The sequence below is a fragment of the Platichthys flesus genome, chromosome 16, assembly GCF_949316205.1.
Source record: "Platichthys flesus chromosome 16, fPlaFle2.1, whole genome shotgun sequence".
NCBI classification, from domain to species: Eukaryota; Metazoa; Chordata; class Actinopteri; order Pleuronectiformes; family Pleuronectidae; genus Platichthys; species Platichthys flesus.
In genome coordinates, this window is record NC_084960.1 from 11,196,071 (window position 1) to 11,215,284 (window position 19,214).

Genomic DNA, 19,214 nt, shown 5'->3' on the forward strand with positions numbered 1-19,214 from the left:
ATAGAAAGAAACAAAAATTGGTTCATTTCAATATTTCATTTATTTTATAGAAAGGAAATGCAATTACAAAAATTGTTTATTGTGACAGATTGTGCCAGTTTAACACAGGCAGCTTAACAGTGGGGCCATAAACTGTATATAAAAAGTGGGACGGATAATCTATCAATCCCAAGGAAGGTGTAGAACATGGTCAAGATTTTGTAACTTAATTTAAAGTGAACAAATATTATTTGACTTGGACTGCCTGTCGCACAAAACAGCACATTTGTAAAAAAAATCCCATGTTTTCATTGTAATTTCTGTGATTTTGGTGAAAACACAATAAATTCACTGATTGAGACGATAACAAATAGTGAAAATAATCATTTGTTGCAGTTGTTAAGTAGATAAGGCTATAAATCTCTGTCCAACTTACTTATAAGTAAAGGATACGGAGGGAACAGCCTTCATATTTGGCTTTGTTCCTATTTCACCAGAAGGTGGCACTATGTCATAGATAATTGGAAAATAGACGTCTGAGACTTTTCACTATGGCTGGGAATCTTCAGAGAAATTTCCTACTATAGACGGCTCTCAGTGTGGGAACAAAAGATGAAGTTTTGGTCAGTTGTTAAAGCTAAGGTGAAGTTACTATCAAGCAAATGGTGGTTATGGGTAACGTTAAGGTTCACTTCCAGGAAACTAGTTCAAGTCCCCAAAGTGTAAGGTTTCCCAAAGTGACCTGGGAAAATGTATATGTCTATTTACATAATCTACAGAGATGATCTGTGAAATAGTAGGGCTTTCTTGTTAACGCAAATGAGTCTTGTGCGCCAACTTCAATGTTTTTGTCTACACAACTTCACCTTTAGGCCTCTGAGGCTGATGTTATATCCTGCAGGGCACTGGAAAGACTTGGCCCACTTCCCAGCAGCGCACCCTCCTGGGGCTGATTCAGCCAGTGTTCCCACCCAGGAATCCTGGACGTCTGACAGGAAACAGGCCCAACTCTCTCAAGGCCACTATAAGTCAGCCTCTCCCCTCACCCCAAGTCTCCCCCTTACCCGAAAACCTCTCCCAGGGCCATTCTTTATGCTTCCCTCTGACAAACAATCTTACAAATAGACATTCTTCCATATCAAACCTTGTGTTCACCCTCCCTGCCCTCTGCCCAACTTCCCACCATAGCCCTGTCCTGCCTCTGCCTTTAACCAATTGAAAAAATATTATTAGGTAAGAGAGCAGTGATTAATGGCTGAGCAGCTTCTGCATGTGCAATGTTGTACTTTCATGACGATGCTTGTTTTTTTCCTGACCTTGTCAGAGCATGTTTGGATTAAATGCTGCTGTTTTGGTTGCACCAAAGGGAGGAAACATCTCAGGACCTGCAGAAAAGATGCAGCTGCAACAAAAAAAAACTCTTTCAGCTGAGTGTTTAAAGTGACAACACAACAAAGAAAGAAAGAAACAAAAATTGGTTTATTTCAGTATTTCATTTATTTTATAAAAAGGGAATGCAATTACAAAAATTGTTTATGTACCAACATTAGTGTTTCAGATTGTACCGGTTTAACACAGGCAGCGTGCTACTGGACACACAAGGCTATTGCACACAAGACATTTCATACAACACAAATCATACATACTGTACAAAGATACATACATACTTACAAACATACATAGTTTTTTATATATTTATCAAAAAAAATCATAAAATCAGGCAACACAATGATAGGTACATAGATTAAAACAAATCTCCATCTGAAAAAAAAACCTGGGGGAACGCAAACATCACTGAAGCTGCCAAAGTGCTTTTCACCATTTCTACTTGGCCATCTAAATGTCAATATGAACAAAAACTGAGGGTGAGGAGGATTTTAAATGTGTGTCTACAGGAAGAAGGTTAGTGTAACCCTGAACAACAGGAACCGGACAATGACAAACCGGACTTCCTATGGCTGAAGGAAGTTAAGACTTGTAGGATGTCAGAAATTAAAGACGACCCCCCCCCCACACACACACACACACACTCCCCTGTGCGTTTGGAACAAGAACTTCTCTTATTTTGTAGGGGAGGCGAGGGATCTTCGGGAAAGACGAGACGTGTAAAGTTACACGCGACACATGGCTAGCAAATTAAACCGGGAAGTTCACAACAATATTTTTGTTCATGGTGCTATTTAAGAATTCACAGTGAGAGTGATCTACTCTATTCATCCCACTCTCCGATCGTCAGTGACTTGGTTATTTAAAAATGATGATCAATAATACTGTCAACAACGGAGCGCCGGCCCCGGACACTTCATACATACATTCAGCCTCAATCCCAGAGAGGAAGGCGCAAACAGAGACGGCACATCGCGGCTTCGTTGCTACAACACTGTCAGGACATCGGTCCCATGAGTCAAAGCTGCTGGACAGCTGTCAATGAGTAAAATTCATCAGTGCCAACTCACTTCAGGAAACGTGCTTTCTGATTAGGCCTTCCTCCACGGAAACTGTTCAGATACAAAAGACAACAGTAAAAGCGAGAGGGGCAGATTATGAGGAACAAACGAGGGAAGGGGTTGTTAATGATGGAGGCTGGAGCTGGAATATATCATACACATTAGTGCTTACAAAAGAGTTAGGATTCCATGCATTAAATGTAAGCAGATTCATCAGATGCAAGGTTATATAGGGGATATATAGCCCTGGTTCGGTTGGGGGGAGACTCGTGCTAGTATGGCTTCTGTGGAGCTCCGGGTTGAGCGGAGCGGATCATGCCTTCGCTTCAGTCAAGAACGAGCGATGAATTTAAAGGCCTAATGTTAACACATATCACAGAGGAAGAGTAATGCGGTTAAACCTCACAAAGGACAACAATCTGGAAGTAAATCTACAAAGTGCAGTTTTGCAAGCTTTGCATTGATGCAGTTCCTGAAAGGCCCATAACAACTCACCATATGTACGATATAATGCATGCTATTGTTTTATTTTTTGGCTTTTAATAGGGGTTTACATGTGTAGAAAGAAAGACAAGATGACTGGCTTATACATTCAAATTGTATGCAACTCCATATTAACTAATGGGAGTACCTATATAAAAAAAAAAGAGCTATTTTCACATTTCAGAAAGTTCTCTCCTTTTACATTAGTTACACTTTGAAACATTGTGTTTTTACACCCAGTGAATGGGTGAATGGTTTGAATGATGATTGTGAATTCACACAAGTTTCATGTAATAGGAAAGTCTGCATTGGAGTTTGTGTCACTGCACACTGCCGCACTCCGGCCTCGCCGCGCATGTCAGTCCGCGGCTTGCTCTCTATAATATCTCATCACAGCCTCTCTGCTTTAACTCACACACACACACATTCACTCTCTCTTACACACACACACACACACACACACACACACACACACACACACACACACACACACATGCCCACACACACACACAAGCACACTGATGTGTTTGCACCAAATTAGACACAGGTGGTACAATCTTGCATGATGGGTATGCTCTGGTGTTCGTGTTTGTTCGTGCAGTGTTCCAGGGAGCTGGAGCTTTTTAGAGGGACCAGACAGCGGTCATTGGGCCGCCCGCTCTGCAGCACCCCCCAGCAGCACAGCACGCGCAGGAACTCCTTCCTCATGTCCTTGCTGCGCAGCGTGTAGATGACTGGGTTAAGAGCTGAGTTCAGAGTGGCAAAGCCAAAAAAGAGGTCTGCTTTGTCGAGGATACTGCAGAACTGTATGCCACAGGATGAGTCAAGGAGGAGGATGGTAAAAGCTGGCAGCCAGCACATGATGAAGACACCCAGCACTATTGTGACTGTTTTCAAAAGGGAATAGGCCGGTGAGTTGGTTGCTTCGTGGTGGCTGGAGCGTACAATCAAATAGATCTTTACATAAAGGATGACAATAGAGAGCAAAATGAGGCTGAAAATGGTCACGACAAAGACAATGTATTTCTTGGAGTAGAGGGGCAACACGGCCGAGCATTCCGGTTGGTTGTCGATGCAGTTCCAGCCGATGATGGGTAGTCCTCCGAGCAGGATGGAGGTGACCCAACATGCTCCTATCAGGATGAACATGCGGCACGTTTTGGTGTGGCCGTACACCTTCACCTTGGTAATAGCTGTGTAGCGCTCTATAGCTATCGCCAGCAAGCTGAAAACAGAAGCCGCCAGAGCGATGAACGCGGTGCCTTCCCGGATGAACCACTGCACAGGCAGCAGCTTGAAAGTGTTCTGCCCCGATAGAAAAATGTTGGCTATGTAGGCCGAGCCTGCCAGCAGGTCAGAGAACGCAAGGTTGCCGATGAAGAAAAACATGGCGGTGTGGAACTTCTTGTTGCGGCAGACGGCGAGGAGGACCAGCAGATTCTCCAGGATGATGATGGTGCAGAGGACCACGATGACGATGTTGAGGGTGCCGAGCTGCTTTTTAGCCCGATAGTGATTTTCCAGCTCCTGCTCGGTCTTGTTCTTTGCGTACGCATAGTAGGCACGGATGAGACTCTGATTGTAATACTCGGAATACTTGCTCCTCATGGTGACGGGCTGGCAGAGCACGGTGGCTTTACGGCAAAGATTCATTCACACAGCGGAGTCGTGAAGAGTGTCTACGCAGATTATCATCGCCTCTCAGGACAAGAAGCAGGCCCAGACCGCGAGGGGGACTGCCTGTCCCACAGTTGCGTCTTAGAAGCTCTATGTGGGTCACCTGCACAGACACAGGAAGAGAGAGAAGCCCTTGGTTAGTCACAGGGGACATTGAATAAACAGTGGCAAATCAAACATACATTTTTTGGAAAAGACACACACTCGCCAATGTGAAACTCTTTGAGCAAAACAAAGTCTCTAAGCAACAACCTGTGCCTCAGTCTCCAGAGTGGAAACATTTTCTTCAATTTACTTTAAGTACACGTCATGGTAGTAACAATCATCAAAGTAAGAAGAAGCAGCAAAAGGGCAGAGCTTTGAAATAATAAATATGTATATTGTCATGTCCTTCAGGTGTAAACATTCAACATGAAGAGTGAGCATATTTGATTTAGTGTAAAATCAAATGACACAAATGAATGGCACTGCACTCACTGTATCTGTTACATCCTGCACTGAATGCCCATGAAGGCGACAGTTGCATATTGTTGCAGGCTAAAACTAGAAGGACATTCAGTAGAGGGATTACCTCCACCAAGCTCCAACACTCCCTCAAACTCCCGCCAGCTGCAGCAAGTTTTTTCTAGATCCATTATTTATTCCCTGGGTAATGAGTGCAAATGTTGAAAAACGCTCACAAAATACCAAGAAAGCCAAGTTTCCTAACAAATCCGTGCAGATGTGTCCTTTGTAATCTTAACATATGTGACATACAAACGGGCAGGGATTATAAATGTGCTTTACAAAAATGACTCTGATAGGGGAATATAAACTTGCTCTGAAAAATTACAACACAGGTCAGGGGCAGATGAAGGAGTCTTCTTAATCAGAGGCCATAAAGGGGCCAAAATCTAGATTTTAAGAAGTGAAAGATTTTTTGCTGACCGGACCAGGACACTTTTTGGGATGTTGAACCTGAGCGGGCAGAGACCATCTTCAGGTAGAGGAATAAACCACTCTGTGAGGCTCTGTGAGCGCTGGCGCTGAGACAAAAGGGCCACGCTCGCAGTCAGAAGGGGACATTCCACCAACCCTGTCCGAGCACTCGGCTGTCAACACAGGGCATTGTTGTGGGGAGCGAACCATTCCACTCCAGTGAGCTACCTCTTGAAACTTCAGCATAGCTCGTGCATCAGCCAGACCTCTTCATCCTGTCCGGCCCCTTCCAACCAGTTCAGAAAATCCGGCAGCAGATCAAACAGATACTCGAGAAGTGGAGGAGGGAGCCTCCTGGACTCTAAAGCTACCCGAGTCGTCACTGACATGCTGCCGTTTATTATTCTATACACTTAATGCGGATGTTGCATGCTTGTGTGAGTGATATCCCGATGCCTGGTCAAATTTTAGAAAGACCCCAAAAAAATGTGAATCAGTAATATGACTTAAAATGCTCCTATGAGGAAAAACCTGTAGATAAACCAAACCTAAATAAAACAGAGTGCAGTAATAGGGATGAGAAGAAAACTTAAAGGCTCTGTAAATCTAATTACAGGTGGAGCTGGTGTCTTAAATCCGTCAAAAGTAACAGGATCCCTTTTGCAGGGCCAGCTCCAGAGGTAATTCTACACCGACGCCTGACTTCACAACCGGCACTGGGTGGCTGCGGCAGCTCATAACTGGAAACCTTGAGTGGAAAGTGGGGATGGAGCTCTTTCTCCTCTGTTCTGCTGTGGGCTTCAACTCAAAACCTGGGAGAGCGAAATGATGGAGAGGGGATGGAGACAAAGCCGGACAGCGAGCATGCATGTGGAACGGCATCTGGACACAAAGGCAGGAATCCGAGACGTCACTGCGATGAGCACATGGACACACAAAGTCGCCGGTGGGAAGTGTTGCGCCACAGAACTGTGCACAGAAAACACGCTACGGTGCCTCAAAGCTTTTCTCCCCGAGAAAGAGAACATTTCTGCACACAGCTGCTATTGGTTTCCAGTAATAACCAGCACACTGTTTCCCCAAGCTGGAACAAAGAACAATAGTCTCCTTCAATGTGAAGAGCGGTGCCCTTCAGCCTTAATAATGAGACAGCACACTTCCATTTGGCCGCTGCAACTGTATCATAGCAGGAATTTATTTACAGTTGAGCACCCCCTTGTCAGAACCTCGACAGCAGAACAGCTTGCCCCCCCGCGCCTTCCCCCAATCCTTTATACCACGATTAATACACACGAATAAGAAACCTGAGGCAGAGCACGTGTGCCAGCTGTTATTACATTAGGACACATTATAGCAGCCTATTTTATTTAAGGGAAAAGTCAGCTGAGATAGACCAGCTCTGTATCGCCACCGCCCCAAGCCCACTAAGAGGAAAAAGCGCTGGTTTTCCTTTGTTAGGAACCACTGTGGCAAAACGTGGCCCTGGAGACACCGACTGCAGCGGGATCTGTCACAGACGTGGTTTTCAGTACTTCAGCAAGTGTCTGTGCAAAGATGTTCGCAGCACCAGAGTCACGAGTGTAGAATATCCACACACGAAACAATATAGGTGAGTGTTTGGGATCAAAATGAGTTCAAAGATGGGTGTGGCTCAACCCGCCCGCACAGAGTAGGTAAGCATTGATGTAGTAATGAGGACTGAGTGCTCGTGGGCCGGTCGCGTCTGGTTTCTTTCACTCGGCCCTGCCAGGTTTGCAGCAGTCACTTCTCTCTCCATCTGCTCTGTGGACAACTCGAGGTCCCACTGACAACACGGAGTCCTCGGCGTCTGTCATCAGGGGATTTCGTTGTGTGTGTGGGAAACCTGACAGGCTGGTTTGCCTACAGCACCCTCTCTGCAGGCAAAGCGGCCCTGCCCCTCCACCTGTCGTGCGCCACTCGGATGTCTCCACCGTGATTGGCTGGAGTGGAGCTGTCCCGGTGAGACTTCCTTCTATGCAGCGCTGCCCTCCTGACCAATCGTCAGGGTGTCGAGCTATGTGTGACCGAGATGTAACCGATTGTTACATCTCGATTGTTGTGTCTTTGAATTACATGTCTACACTTACAATCAATGTTTATTTTGCATTCGATGTATGCATAGATGTGTTTCCATATAACTCAACTATAATGTAACCATATTTAGGTTGCATTGCTAATTTGTAAACATAGACTGAGCAGTATACCCGAAATGTATTCATGCACAAGCAAAGGCTACTTAAACAGATTCAAGTTCTTCCCCCCTGTGACTTAATAATTATAAAAATACACTTAAGTTTTATTGAGCGGGACGTAGATGTTAAATACTCTAGGAATTTATACATTTTTCCATTGTTAATTAAACTTCTTGAGAACAGACGTGAAGGTGTTTCATAAACAAACATTAAGTTGAAGGTGAAGGTGAAGAAATGTGACAGAGAGCTCGACACAATATCCTGTCTGTATTTCGCAGACACGGTCTGACAAGGTGATGAAAGAACAGACAGAGGAATAAAAAACTAGTTCCAAAGAGACAAAGGAAGACAAACAACAGACAGGAAATCCTTCAAGTTTTTTTTTATCCTTATTATGCCCACAAATATAACACGTTTCTCCTCATATGTGAAATGATGCTATTGTGGTGTTCACACATTCTACAGGCACGCGAACAAATTGTACTACGGGTTTTTTGCAACCGCACATACACTAAAACATCTTAGAAGAATTATTTATTGTAAGGTTTGCCTCCATTAGGATTACAAAGTTCTATCATAAGGATGATTTCAAAGTAAGGTATTTAAAATTCTTAATAAACACATTGGGTTTATTCAACTAATTCATTCTAGAATTTTGCTTTAATGAACCATTGGACCACTGCTGCAAGTAGCTGCATTTGAAGCCTGTTTTATTTCTAACATCCAATAGCTGATTTAAAACGTACTGATGGTCCCTGTTGAAAGGTGACTCTGGTTTTCTCCTAATCCCAACAAGCCCGAGTTTCCCTCTCCATCATGGGGCTGACAGCTGCACAAAAGCCTCAGGTGTTTTTTCAAGAAACACCTGATAAGCCCCAATTAGCCGACCGTCCCTCTGCTCGCCGGAAAAAAAGAAAAGAAAAAGGCCACGCCGGCCCATGACGCCACCTTCTACCTGTCGCCCCCCCGCTTCTCTTTAGCAAAAAGCACTTAAAAGCAACCTAAGCCTCGACAAAGCGAAACTGCACAGGCGCATTTTGACTCACACGTACAATGTATCATTGCACAAATATTTCAGTTGAGGTCAGAGCAGCGATTGTTTGCACTGAAACATGTTCACTGTTTGTTTCCCTGCTGAGCTGTTTGTGGTCTGAAACATCCGCTAACACATCTCTCTCAATCTGCCCTTCACACAACCTGCTGGTAAGTCGCTGTGATGGAAACACGGCACCAGATTCAGCATCTTGTGTGTACTCACGGAACCGTCTACACAAATGCAGCAGACTAGAACAGAAAGGTCATTTTCGTTCAGACTGAAATATGAAAACGTTAATCATGTCCATTTTCCATTTGAGGGAAGTTTAATGACTTCCTGCACCCCCTCTAAAACACAGTGGGCCTTTCTCTCTTAATAAAGACCTAATCGCTCCTCAGATTTAAGAACAGTCACAAGTCATCCATCACGGACACACAGAGAGCATCTGCTGCTGAGATTTGCTCTTTCCTGTTTCGCAGTCAGGAACTTCTCTGTACCTCCGCCAACGTTATGTTTTGCCTATTTTTGTTGTTTTGTTGTTTGTTTGTTCTACTTGAGGGAATTCAAAGTAATTTCGGGGGGGTGGATCCTAGATTTTCTTTTTTACTTTCTTTAACATTGTGATTTTCAACATTTTGTTGACTCAAAAATGGATGCACATGTATCTTGAAAATACAAATCAGACACATTTAGATGACTGACAACTTTGTGTGTGTCACATTTGGTGCGACTTGATTGAATTCACGGAGGCTACCCTGTGAGGTATGCGCTCTGCTGTGTGCCATTATGAACAGTATCTATATTTTATGTATCATTTTATCAATTGTTTTATGTTGTTTTATTGGCCGAATTATGGGATTTGTAAAATGTCGTTGGATGTGTGATTAATACAAAGTATCATTGTTATCACTGTCAGTACTCGTTCTAAGAAAGAAACACGAGCATTTCAGAGAAATAATACCTGAGGAGGAAAATCCCATATAAAAAGTGTTGCGAGGTAGTCAGAAAGTTCCCCCAGTCAAGTGTTGACATGTCAGACTCACTGGAGACAACCCAGCTTTCACCACCACAAGGTTCCACCGCTGCTACCACAGGAGATTCAGCTGTAAGGAAACGACTAAAGCAAAATATGTGAGAACATCACCCACTCTTTCTCGACTTGTTCCCATTTCTTAAACATTATCAGCAATGACATACTGTATGTTCTCGTCTCCACACTGATAGCTCAGGCCTCCTGCTGCTGCACACACGGGCCCATTAAGGCAGGCCCCTCCCCCCCCCCCCCCCCCCCCGCATGGAGCTGCGCCCTGCAGTCACACTGTGTAACCACAGAAAACACAGGGATGGACTGTGTCTGCTGGCAGGTGGTTGCAGTGCCCCTCATGCAGCTCTATCTCTCTATCTATCAATGAGCCCCAGGGCCCTGTGAGTGCAATCTTTTCACACTCGCACAGCAACACTATTGATTGTCCGCCCTCATTTTCCGAGGGAAAAAGCATCCATGTTTCCAGTATCACTGTCACCGGGATGGGAGGGACTTGTGTTGCTGCTGCGAAGCGACTAAAATCCGTGTCCCGCTCCTTCAGACGACCTTTGTCACGGCGCAGACTATACAGTCACGCACAGTTTATGCTCTTTCTCGGAAGCGTCGCTTTCTAGAAGGTGGAAATGAAAACAAGAACAATTCTCTCTGGTTATGGCTTTCTGTGCTTATCTTAAGCCGCTCATAATTCTGTCCCATGCTCCGCTGCAGACAAGCTCGCTGATAACACCGATGCCAAAAGCAGTGACAAAGAAGCACAGCTCAAACGAGGACAATGTCCACAAACATACGTGTTTAACATCAAACTCAGCAGTGAAGCATCAACAACTTTTACCGTTGTAAGAAGGGATAGTTCTGTGGGCCAAAAAGAAAAAATCCATTCCCTTCAACAGCCAATATTGAAGCTAAACTCGTGGCCACAGATATCTGCAGTAGTTTACTGATATTTACTAAACAGCGGAAATCACAGCAGTAAAACCTTGAGAGACAGACTCTCTTTCTGGTAGTTATTTCACACACGGTCGGCCACTAAAGGGAAGTGTGGGCCGAGGCATATTTGTCGGCCGTGAGTTGTTTTGAAACTGCAGCGGCTCATTAAATCACCTGACAAATGAGAAAAAGAGGGTTTATATATATGATATGCAAACGAGAAAGAGAGAGGGAGAGAGAGAGAGAGAGAGAGAGAGAGAGAGAGAGAGAGAGACAGAGAGAGAGAAATAGCCTATTTTGGTGTCGCGGGCAGACCGAGCAGACTGACGAGAGATATGAGACAAGGGGCCTGCAGTATCTCACAGATTCTAGCTGGGAGAGGAGCTCAACTTAACCGTAAAAAACAATCTCGGCAAAGGAACATCTGTAACTTGTCAAACTGTGCCACAGACAAACACAGATCACATCCCCCGAAAAATATTAGACGTGTTTATTCCAAGTTTGAGTCAGTTTCATGATTAACTTCATCACGGCATCAGATGAGAACAAAAACAGAAGAAGAACAAAACTGTTCCTCTTTGTTCAGAGATGAATCGCTTCCGTCTTTTCACTGAGCTCGAGGTTTAATTTTAGCTCTGAGGGTAAAACGTTGGTGTCTCTTTGTCTTTTATTTTGCTATACACAGTCATGCTTCATTAAAAACATGTATAAGCTGCAAGATATTAGGGACGTGAGTGTCCCCAATACAGCTTATAATTAGGGATTACCCTTTCGCTCGTCAAACAGTTTGACAGTTTGGGTGCAGCCTCTTGTGAGGGGTTCAGACTGTCAACATGGGTCAATCAAGAGCGAATACATATATATATATATATACATATTTGTATAAATCTATTATGACTGTATGTTTCATAAGGGCTTGTGTTGTTTTTCATCCCTCCTCTCAGTCAGTTCATCTGTACAACTTTTCAGTGCTTTATTTATGGCAGCTGTTCATGTGCTGCGGGGCTCTCAGAGTGGCAGCGAGTTGAGCTGGAGACAAAGAGCTGCCTAAAGAAGGACATCATACAGCCTCAGGAGCCATAACCCGCATGACCGGCATGGAGACACCCCCCTTTCCCCTCCACTCCCCCCCCCAGTCTCCCCACGTCTGCCCCACTTGGGGGGTGGGGGATCTCCAAGGGTGGCGCCTGAGAGGCAATTAGTGTGATACCTTCACCCTCATACCGCTCCTGTCAACTTAGGCCAACGGCTTCGAAAATTATTCATGTTCTTTTACTATTGCTCTGTTTTGCATATCTCCTTTTTCATACCGCTCCCTGATTTGTGGAGCCAGGCGGTCCTCACTCCAACACCCCCTCCCCTCCTCGTATATTTCAAACTTCGCCGCAGACATCAAAAGACGAGACCACAAAGAAGTGATTAAATGCACATCAAGAGGGATTTATTTAGCACACATCTGGAGCAGACATTTTCTTATAGCCCCCCCATTAAAGACTTCATTACGGCGCATACTGTGCAATCAGCTCTCAATTCAAGAAAATGACGCTCGGCACTAAGGACATCATTTCTGAGAGCTGTATGTGTCCCACATCCTTTTCAGAACATCCATGTGATTATTCATGAATTTATTCATAACAGTTTTCAGGATATCATCCGCATCATTAACTCTTGAAGACACTTTTCTTTTGCCTTAACTCATTACACATCCGGCACACTGCAGCGTGCCGGATGTGTAATGAGTTAAAGCTTGCGTTGCAGCAGTGGTAAAGCACCCAAATGCTCAGCGATGGATTTGTCTGATTTGCAGGTGCAAAAATAAGTGTTAACCACACAGCACCTTTAGCTCAGATGTTTGACATGTGCACGCTGGCTGGAGTGTCAACAGCACAAAGCGGGTAGGTCAGGTCTGGCTGATCAGCGTCAGAAACCTCAGATCTGAGGGGTGGGATGCGCTTTATTCGCGTTTCAGCCACTCAAGCCCCTCTCACACCTTCCAGTGTTCTGGTCTTTACAATGAGGTCTCCCATAATGAATGGCTTTGAACCCTCTGTTAGATCTCTTTTGTCCTGGATCCCTGCTTCTATTCTACTCCGCTGCTAGACCTTGAACTCCACCCCTTCTCATGTTCCCCCTTCCTCGTTGGGAAACTGTGTGGTTGCCGTGACAGGGTTTGCGATTACCTGTTGCTTGGTGTGCCAATGAACACGAGACATGACAACACACACTGTACCCATTCTGCGTGTGGAGGAGGGTTGCTTAAGCTGTGACGGTCGTGTTGGTTCCACTGATGTCGCAGGGATTTGGAGCACAGTGAACTTCCCCTGCACAGCACAGACACGGCGAAGGAGGATTTGCTGGCGGCAAAGCAAATCAAAGCACAAGGGAGAAGCGATAGCATCTACACAGGCAAACACACGGGCAACAAAGCCACCATGATTGCTTCTGCCTAGTGCCAACTGATAAGATGATAAATTAATGGAGGCCCTCCATCTCTCCTTGTGGTCCAGCATAGGAAAACAACTTCAGTCTCCTCTGGCAAACACAGATCCATTAAACCAGGCTCTGTTGTCACAGAAAAACATGGTTGCCTGGAGAGAGAACAGTGTTGTGCTCACACAGTCCACAGTTGTTCTTCACTACTTTCAATTTCACAGAAGAGAACATTTATGTCTTGACAAAAAAAACTCCTGTGAGGCCTGCATCAGTTACGCTCTCTGACATCACTGTATCTCAAAAACGATATATAAGCCAAAGTTACAACCTGCATTTAAAGGCCAGCGATTGTGTGCATGGAAAGAGTCTTGAGGGTATTTTAAGTTACACAATCTTGGAGGGATACTATGTCTGTTTTATTTCCTGGCAACATTGCATAAGTACTTCTTTTTTTTTTTAAGAAAAGGCACCACAGTAAATAACTTGGCTTTTCTTATGCAGCTTTACTGGGACTGATGCAAGGTCTGGGTCGAGTGGATTGCCAAGGAATCATTTAAAAAAAAAAACGAACAGGTCAGAAAGTGAGTGTTGCTTTGGTGTAACTTTCGGGGGGGGTACGAGATGACAGCTACTTGACTTTGCCTTCTGAAACGGACATGTTGGAACTGTCGTCATATTAAGTAAACAGCATTCACTTCCACTCAATCTGTCCATTGCAGTGGAGCAGTCTGGCCTCTATCATGACCCGGCTTGTGTATGGCTGGAGGTTAATTCCATCGTGTCTTCAAGGCTGGAAAGACTGAAGCTCGGGCCTTTACAGTATAAACAGCTCTTTTTAAACAAAACAGCCCATGCAGGTTTTACAGTCTGTTAGGCATTAGAAAATCTGAGAGGCCAAAATTAATGATTGGCTTCAACGGGCCCTCACTGGCTGCATGGGGTGATTTGAAATCCAAGAAAACGCTCTGCAGCTTACTTCTGGATCAAGGGAGCTCGTGCGCTGAAGTAAATCCTCCTGCTGAGTTTTTTCCAGCTGCACAAACAAAGCTGACTGAATAACAAAGCCTTCCAAGATGGAAGAAGACAGAGGCGGAGGAGGTGGACTCCACAAACCACGGCATCTTCATGTGTACCTGCTCCAGGATCGCCGCGGAGAGAGTGCTGAGAATGACCAGAAATCGGGAAACCACGACATGACCACACTGATTAAGGCTGCCACAGGAACATAAATCACACGGTATGACCCAGAGAGAGGTGGAAAGTGGTGCCGATTCCAACCAAAGCCACGGCGGTAACACGAAACCTCGCGTTTAATCTACTTGTCATTGTCTTCGCATGATGCACGACGTTCCTGTCTTGCACAAAGCAAAATGCCAGCCAGAGAAATGAAAAGAACGTTTTCTGCATTACTTCCAACTGACAGCATTTTGGAACGAGGACTGGTCAAAGCCTGAGACGTGACAGACATGCAGCCCCCCCCCCCCCCCCTCCCTTGAAATCGTCAGGAAATCCTGGCATGCTGCTACAAGCATCAGCGCCTGATCATGGGGGGTCTTACATCTTGTCCCTCAAGTGGAAAAGGAATGTAACAGGAGACTCTAAAGCTAATGGATTCTTTCGCTTTCCTGAAATAGGCAGATCGACTTTTTCAGCTTATGTAAATGTTTATATAATCAGAACAGCACTGACAGCATCTTCTTCTCAGGAGGGTTGTTTTGAAAAGGAGAGACGAGCAGGGCAAGAAATAAGTGTGCACGTTCATATCTTTACGAAACAACAACACCTTATTTTCAAACGTGTATACAAAGTTGGTTAAAAAGGAGGGCGCCATATTCATTTCTCCGATCTGAGACACTCCCAGCTCTTGGCTATGAATCAGAAAGCTGCATGCTGTCAGCTGTGTGTTGTGACTTGCGCTTCTGCAGCCTGCGAACAGAAGGCGTTTATTTTTCTCCAGCTGCCACACCCAAGGAAAGTGTTTTTCCGTCGAAAAGAGGGGGGAGTACCAGCTCGAACTCGGAGCCTGCAGAACCCAGATGGCCGTCCACAGAACACTATTAATATCACGGAGAAAGGCCCAGAAGTTGTGAAAGTCAAGCACATTTACATTTGCAAGACTGGTTTCATTTAACCAGGTGAAGAAAAGAAAGAAAAAAAGCCAAGGTGCCTCTGGCAGATCGCTCTCTGTGATCTTGTTGTGCTGTTACCCTTCCAGTGTGACTGAATAAAGTGGTGAGTAGAGACAACAAAAGACAAGTCAGTCTGCCCAGAGAAAGGCCATCTTGCTGCTTCCTATTAGCGGATGGCTCCCAGGCCTGAACTGAAACCCGAGCATCCTTCAGGGATGGACACCACCCACCCTCCACCCATCTACTCCGTCAACCCCCTAGTGAACCGTTCCATTAAAAAAAATTCGCAAAATAATAAGCCCACGAATCCATTTCCCACCGCTGCATTAACATTCATTTATTTATCCACCAATGCACTTGTACATCTATTTATTTATTGAAGTCATCTATTTGTCTTCATTTCTCACGCTAACCTCGGCACTCCCCATTGAGAGGGGTCCGGTTTCAGCAGGCATCTTGTGGAGTGAAGCAGGGCCACTGTGCACAGTGAGCTGGGTCAGTAACACACACATCTTCAACGCATGATGTCATGTGCTGCTGGACTGAACCAGTCCACCCTCACTCTAACATCTTTAAGTTCCTCTATAGAGCCTGGTTAGAGTAATTCCACGTCTGCTCCTTGTCTGGGAGAGGCTGCGTTGAGCCTGGAGCAGCGGAGCATCTGACCAATGTGTTGACAACGTTCGCAGAACCCTGAGGTTAATTTTGCCAAGGCCAAGGATGGTTGGGAACGATTATGTGAAGAAGCCTGCAGTGGTAAGGCCTGGTGGAGTTGTGGGTGTTGTTCTGGTGTAATGAGCCATGTGGTCACATGCGCTGAAACACAGACGGCCGGCAGGCTGCATCATGCCTCATCTCCTGCCATTCCGAGGCATGCTGGGAGAAGCACCTGAGTATAAGTGACCATGCATGCATCCCCCAAACAAGGCAGACAAAACCAGCATCAACGAAGCTGCTGACAGGACGCTCGACACTTGATAGTCTTCTCCTAACACTGCTGACCGCGCTTCCTCTTCACCCTCCACTCTTGATGTTATCACAGTAAGATGTTTGCTCGTCTTAATTCAACAGGCTTTGTAGCATCCGCGTGCATTTCAGAGTTTGGTTTCCCGCCCCATTACCTCGACTGGGGCTTGAGATAGTGTCACCACAAGCCTTTCGCAGTTTCAGGCAGGTCTGCTAATGAGCACCACACTGTGCAGCTGAACCAGACCGACCACTGGATAAAGAGTGATGGATGGGGCCTTTTATCTGGGCAATAAACATTAGTTCCTCCACCTTATCATCTTATCTCACTGAGATTTCAGGTTTCTCCCACAACAGGATGCCCCAACACTGGAGTGCTGACACCTATGTATCCCTCTCTCTGGAGGCTCTACTTTTTTCTCGACACAATCGGTGGACTGTGCAGTGAGTGTGTCCTCAGAGCGGTGATAAGGAAATGTAGCTACTAGACTGACTAAAGCTGGCAACTTTGAATTCCATTCTGATATGCAACTAAAAGGAACTCATCAACGGTTGTTTTTTTTATCCTACTCCTTTAGTGAAAATCTTTAACTCATCTGACATCTCTGAAAACAATATAAACCAGTGTATTCTGCTAAGTCTCAGTCACATTGCAAATTGAAGCTGTGCGCTTGTCTCGCAGTGGTTGAGCACATCTCCAGCCCCCATGAGATTAACTCCGGTACATGCGGGATAATGGGGGCTTTTGTCTTATTAATACATCCTCTCAATACAATGCCTTCTTTAGGGTGACGGATGAACAAGCCTCAACAACACTCGGAGGGGTCAGAGCTGGGGGGGTGGGGGAGGGAGGGAGGAGGCACAGCAGGCTGCGCAACGGCTCCAAGGAACGTTGTGTGTGCGCGCGTGTATGTGTGTGCGTGTGCGTGTGTCTGTGTGTGTGCTCGTTTTTGTTGCCTCTTCAGAACCTTTTCCATCGCAAACACTGACCAGTGGCCCTCTCGGGACTTGAGCCCAGGTCCTACTGTGGCAAAGCTTAATTTCTGAGGCCCTTGTTGAGGTTAGGATTAGTGTTTTTGGTTCTCCAGAAATGAATGGAAGTCAATTCAAGGTCCTGTGTGTGTTTGCGTGCGTGCGTGCGTGTGTCTCGACCCACAAAAACAGTTACCCTACATTTGATGCCGCAGACTGCATTGATCCCCATGATCGACAGCTGCGTGCCCTCGTGTTAATATTTAACCCCACGCAATGTTATTCATTTAAACACACACACGCACGCACAAACACACACACACACACACACACACACACACACGCACGCACGCACACCCCCGCACTGTTTAACAAACGCAGCTGTCACACGCAGTCCAAACACTGGCTGTGGGTGCAGGCTGCTCCTGCTCCTTGCAAGTAAAAGTGCAGTATACAGTCAAGTATAGTGTAGTATGTTGTGGTGTGGCGCGCTGTGGGGCCGTGCACGCGGCTGTCAAGTGGTGTGTGTGAGTCAACTCTCAGTTCATTATTAACCGACCGTGGATATCATGTGAGGAACGTCAGAGAAAAGATTAATCAGCCCCTGTTAACCTGAGTAAATGAAGTTTGCTATTCAACCGAGAGCAACCTTTCACAGGAGAGTGAGAGATACACGTTAGATTATTTGTGTGACACTACAGACAGACAGTTACTCACCCCATGAGAGATTCAGTGCAGAGCGGCGAAACGTCTCCGAAACGTCCTCACATGTGATCACCGGTTCCCACAAAGGCTGCGTGCGTAAAACCTTGTGCGCTTTCTCCTCACTTTATCTCTCTCTCTGTGCCGCGCTCCGGGGGCTCCACGAGCAGCGCTGACACTCACAAGTTTCGCGCAGGGCAAGGCGGCGAGTCTCGTCTAGACAGCGGTAAATCCATATCGGTCCGTGCTGTGCGCCACCGCGAAAAAAAACCGGTCCCAAAAAAGTGTATCTTCGCCCCAGAAAGACGCGGCCTGAACACGGGCTCCGATAACAACGAGGAGCGCCGGGATAAGTGGGAGGCAGAGATCGCGCTTTCTCTTTTGTCGCGCTAATCCAGCAGTTCGTCCGATTGTCCTGACTGCTCTCTGGGAAACAACAGCTCCACGGGGCTGTTGAGCGTCGGGGAGGCGCACACACACACACACTCACACTCTCAAACACACACCCACTAACTCACAGGAGGGAGACACACACACACACTAGAGTATGGAAACGTCACTTGCCCATAAAGAGACGCGATCGAGTCTCAGCGTCGACATATACCCATGATGCGGATTGTTTTAATATGGAAAACAGTATTTAAAAAAAAAACTAAAAGACTATTTCTGGACGTTCTCTGCTCTTCGACTCTGCAGCGCTCAAATGAAGTCCAGATGTTCCACCTCCTCACTTCCTCTTTCCAAACAGATCCCAGCATGAACCAGAGTCCACACTTCTCAACTCGTCCTGCCTCAGTTTCCCCTTGAGACCACAAGCATATGTCTCTATACGACAGTAGTTTCAGCCTTGATCTGCTTCTGGGACATTTTCTAGATTATTTCCATAAATTATCTTTTATTATCTTTTGTTGTGTCTGATGAGTCATCGGTGTAATTTCTATGTGCCATCCCCCCAGGTCTGGCTCTGTGTGTAATAAGGATGAGGTGAAGGTAAGTCAGGGCTGGTTAGTCACTCTGGGCTGTGCCTAGACATACAGCAGGGCAGGTGCTGGCCCAGTAGAAAAGGGGCCTCTGTCCAACCCCAGAGAAGGTCATAATAATCTCCTCACAGTCATTACGCTGAAAGCCAAGTCATCCCGAGAGGCCATGATGTCATGTGTATGTGATATGAAGAAGAGGGAGCTGCGTAAATGTTGTGAGAGTATCTTTTAGTTTTCTTAACAAACACATTTGGAGCTGAATGAGGACGATTGGATCACCGTATCTCACCCTCATTTAACAGCTGGA

General features: G+C 45.7%; 1 protein-coding gene across 1 annotated transcript; it reads right to left on the reverse strand.

Annotated features, from left to right (window-relative positions):
* Positions 1–1,453: 1,453 nt before the first annotated feature.
* s1pr2 (sphingosine-1-phosphate receptor 2) lies at positions 1,454–18,650 on the reverse strand. Its single transcript, XM_062408737.1, has 2 exons — positions 17,943–18,650; positions 1,454–4,689 (listed from the first exon to the last, which is right to left on the reverse strand). The coding sequence occupies exon 2, from the start codon at positions 4,560–4,562 to the stop codon at positions 3,447–3,449; it is 1,116 nt and encodes a 371-aa protein (XP_062264721.1). The 5' UTR covers positions 4,563–4,689; positions 17,943–18,650; the 3' UTR covers positions 1,454–3,446.
* Positions 18,651–19,214: the final 564 nt, after the last annotated feature.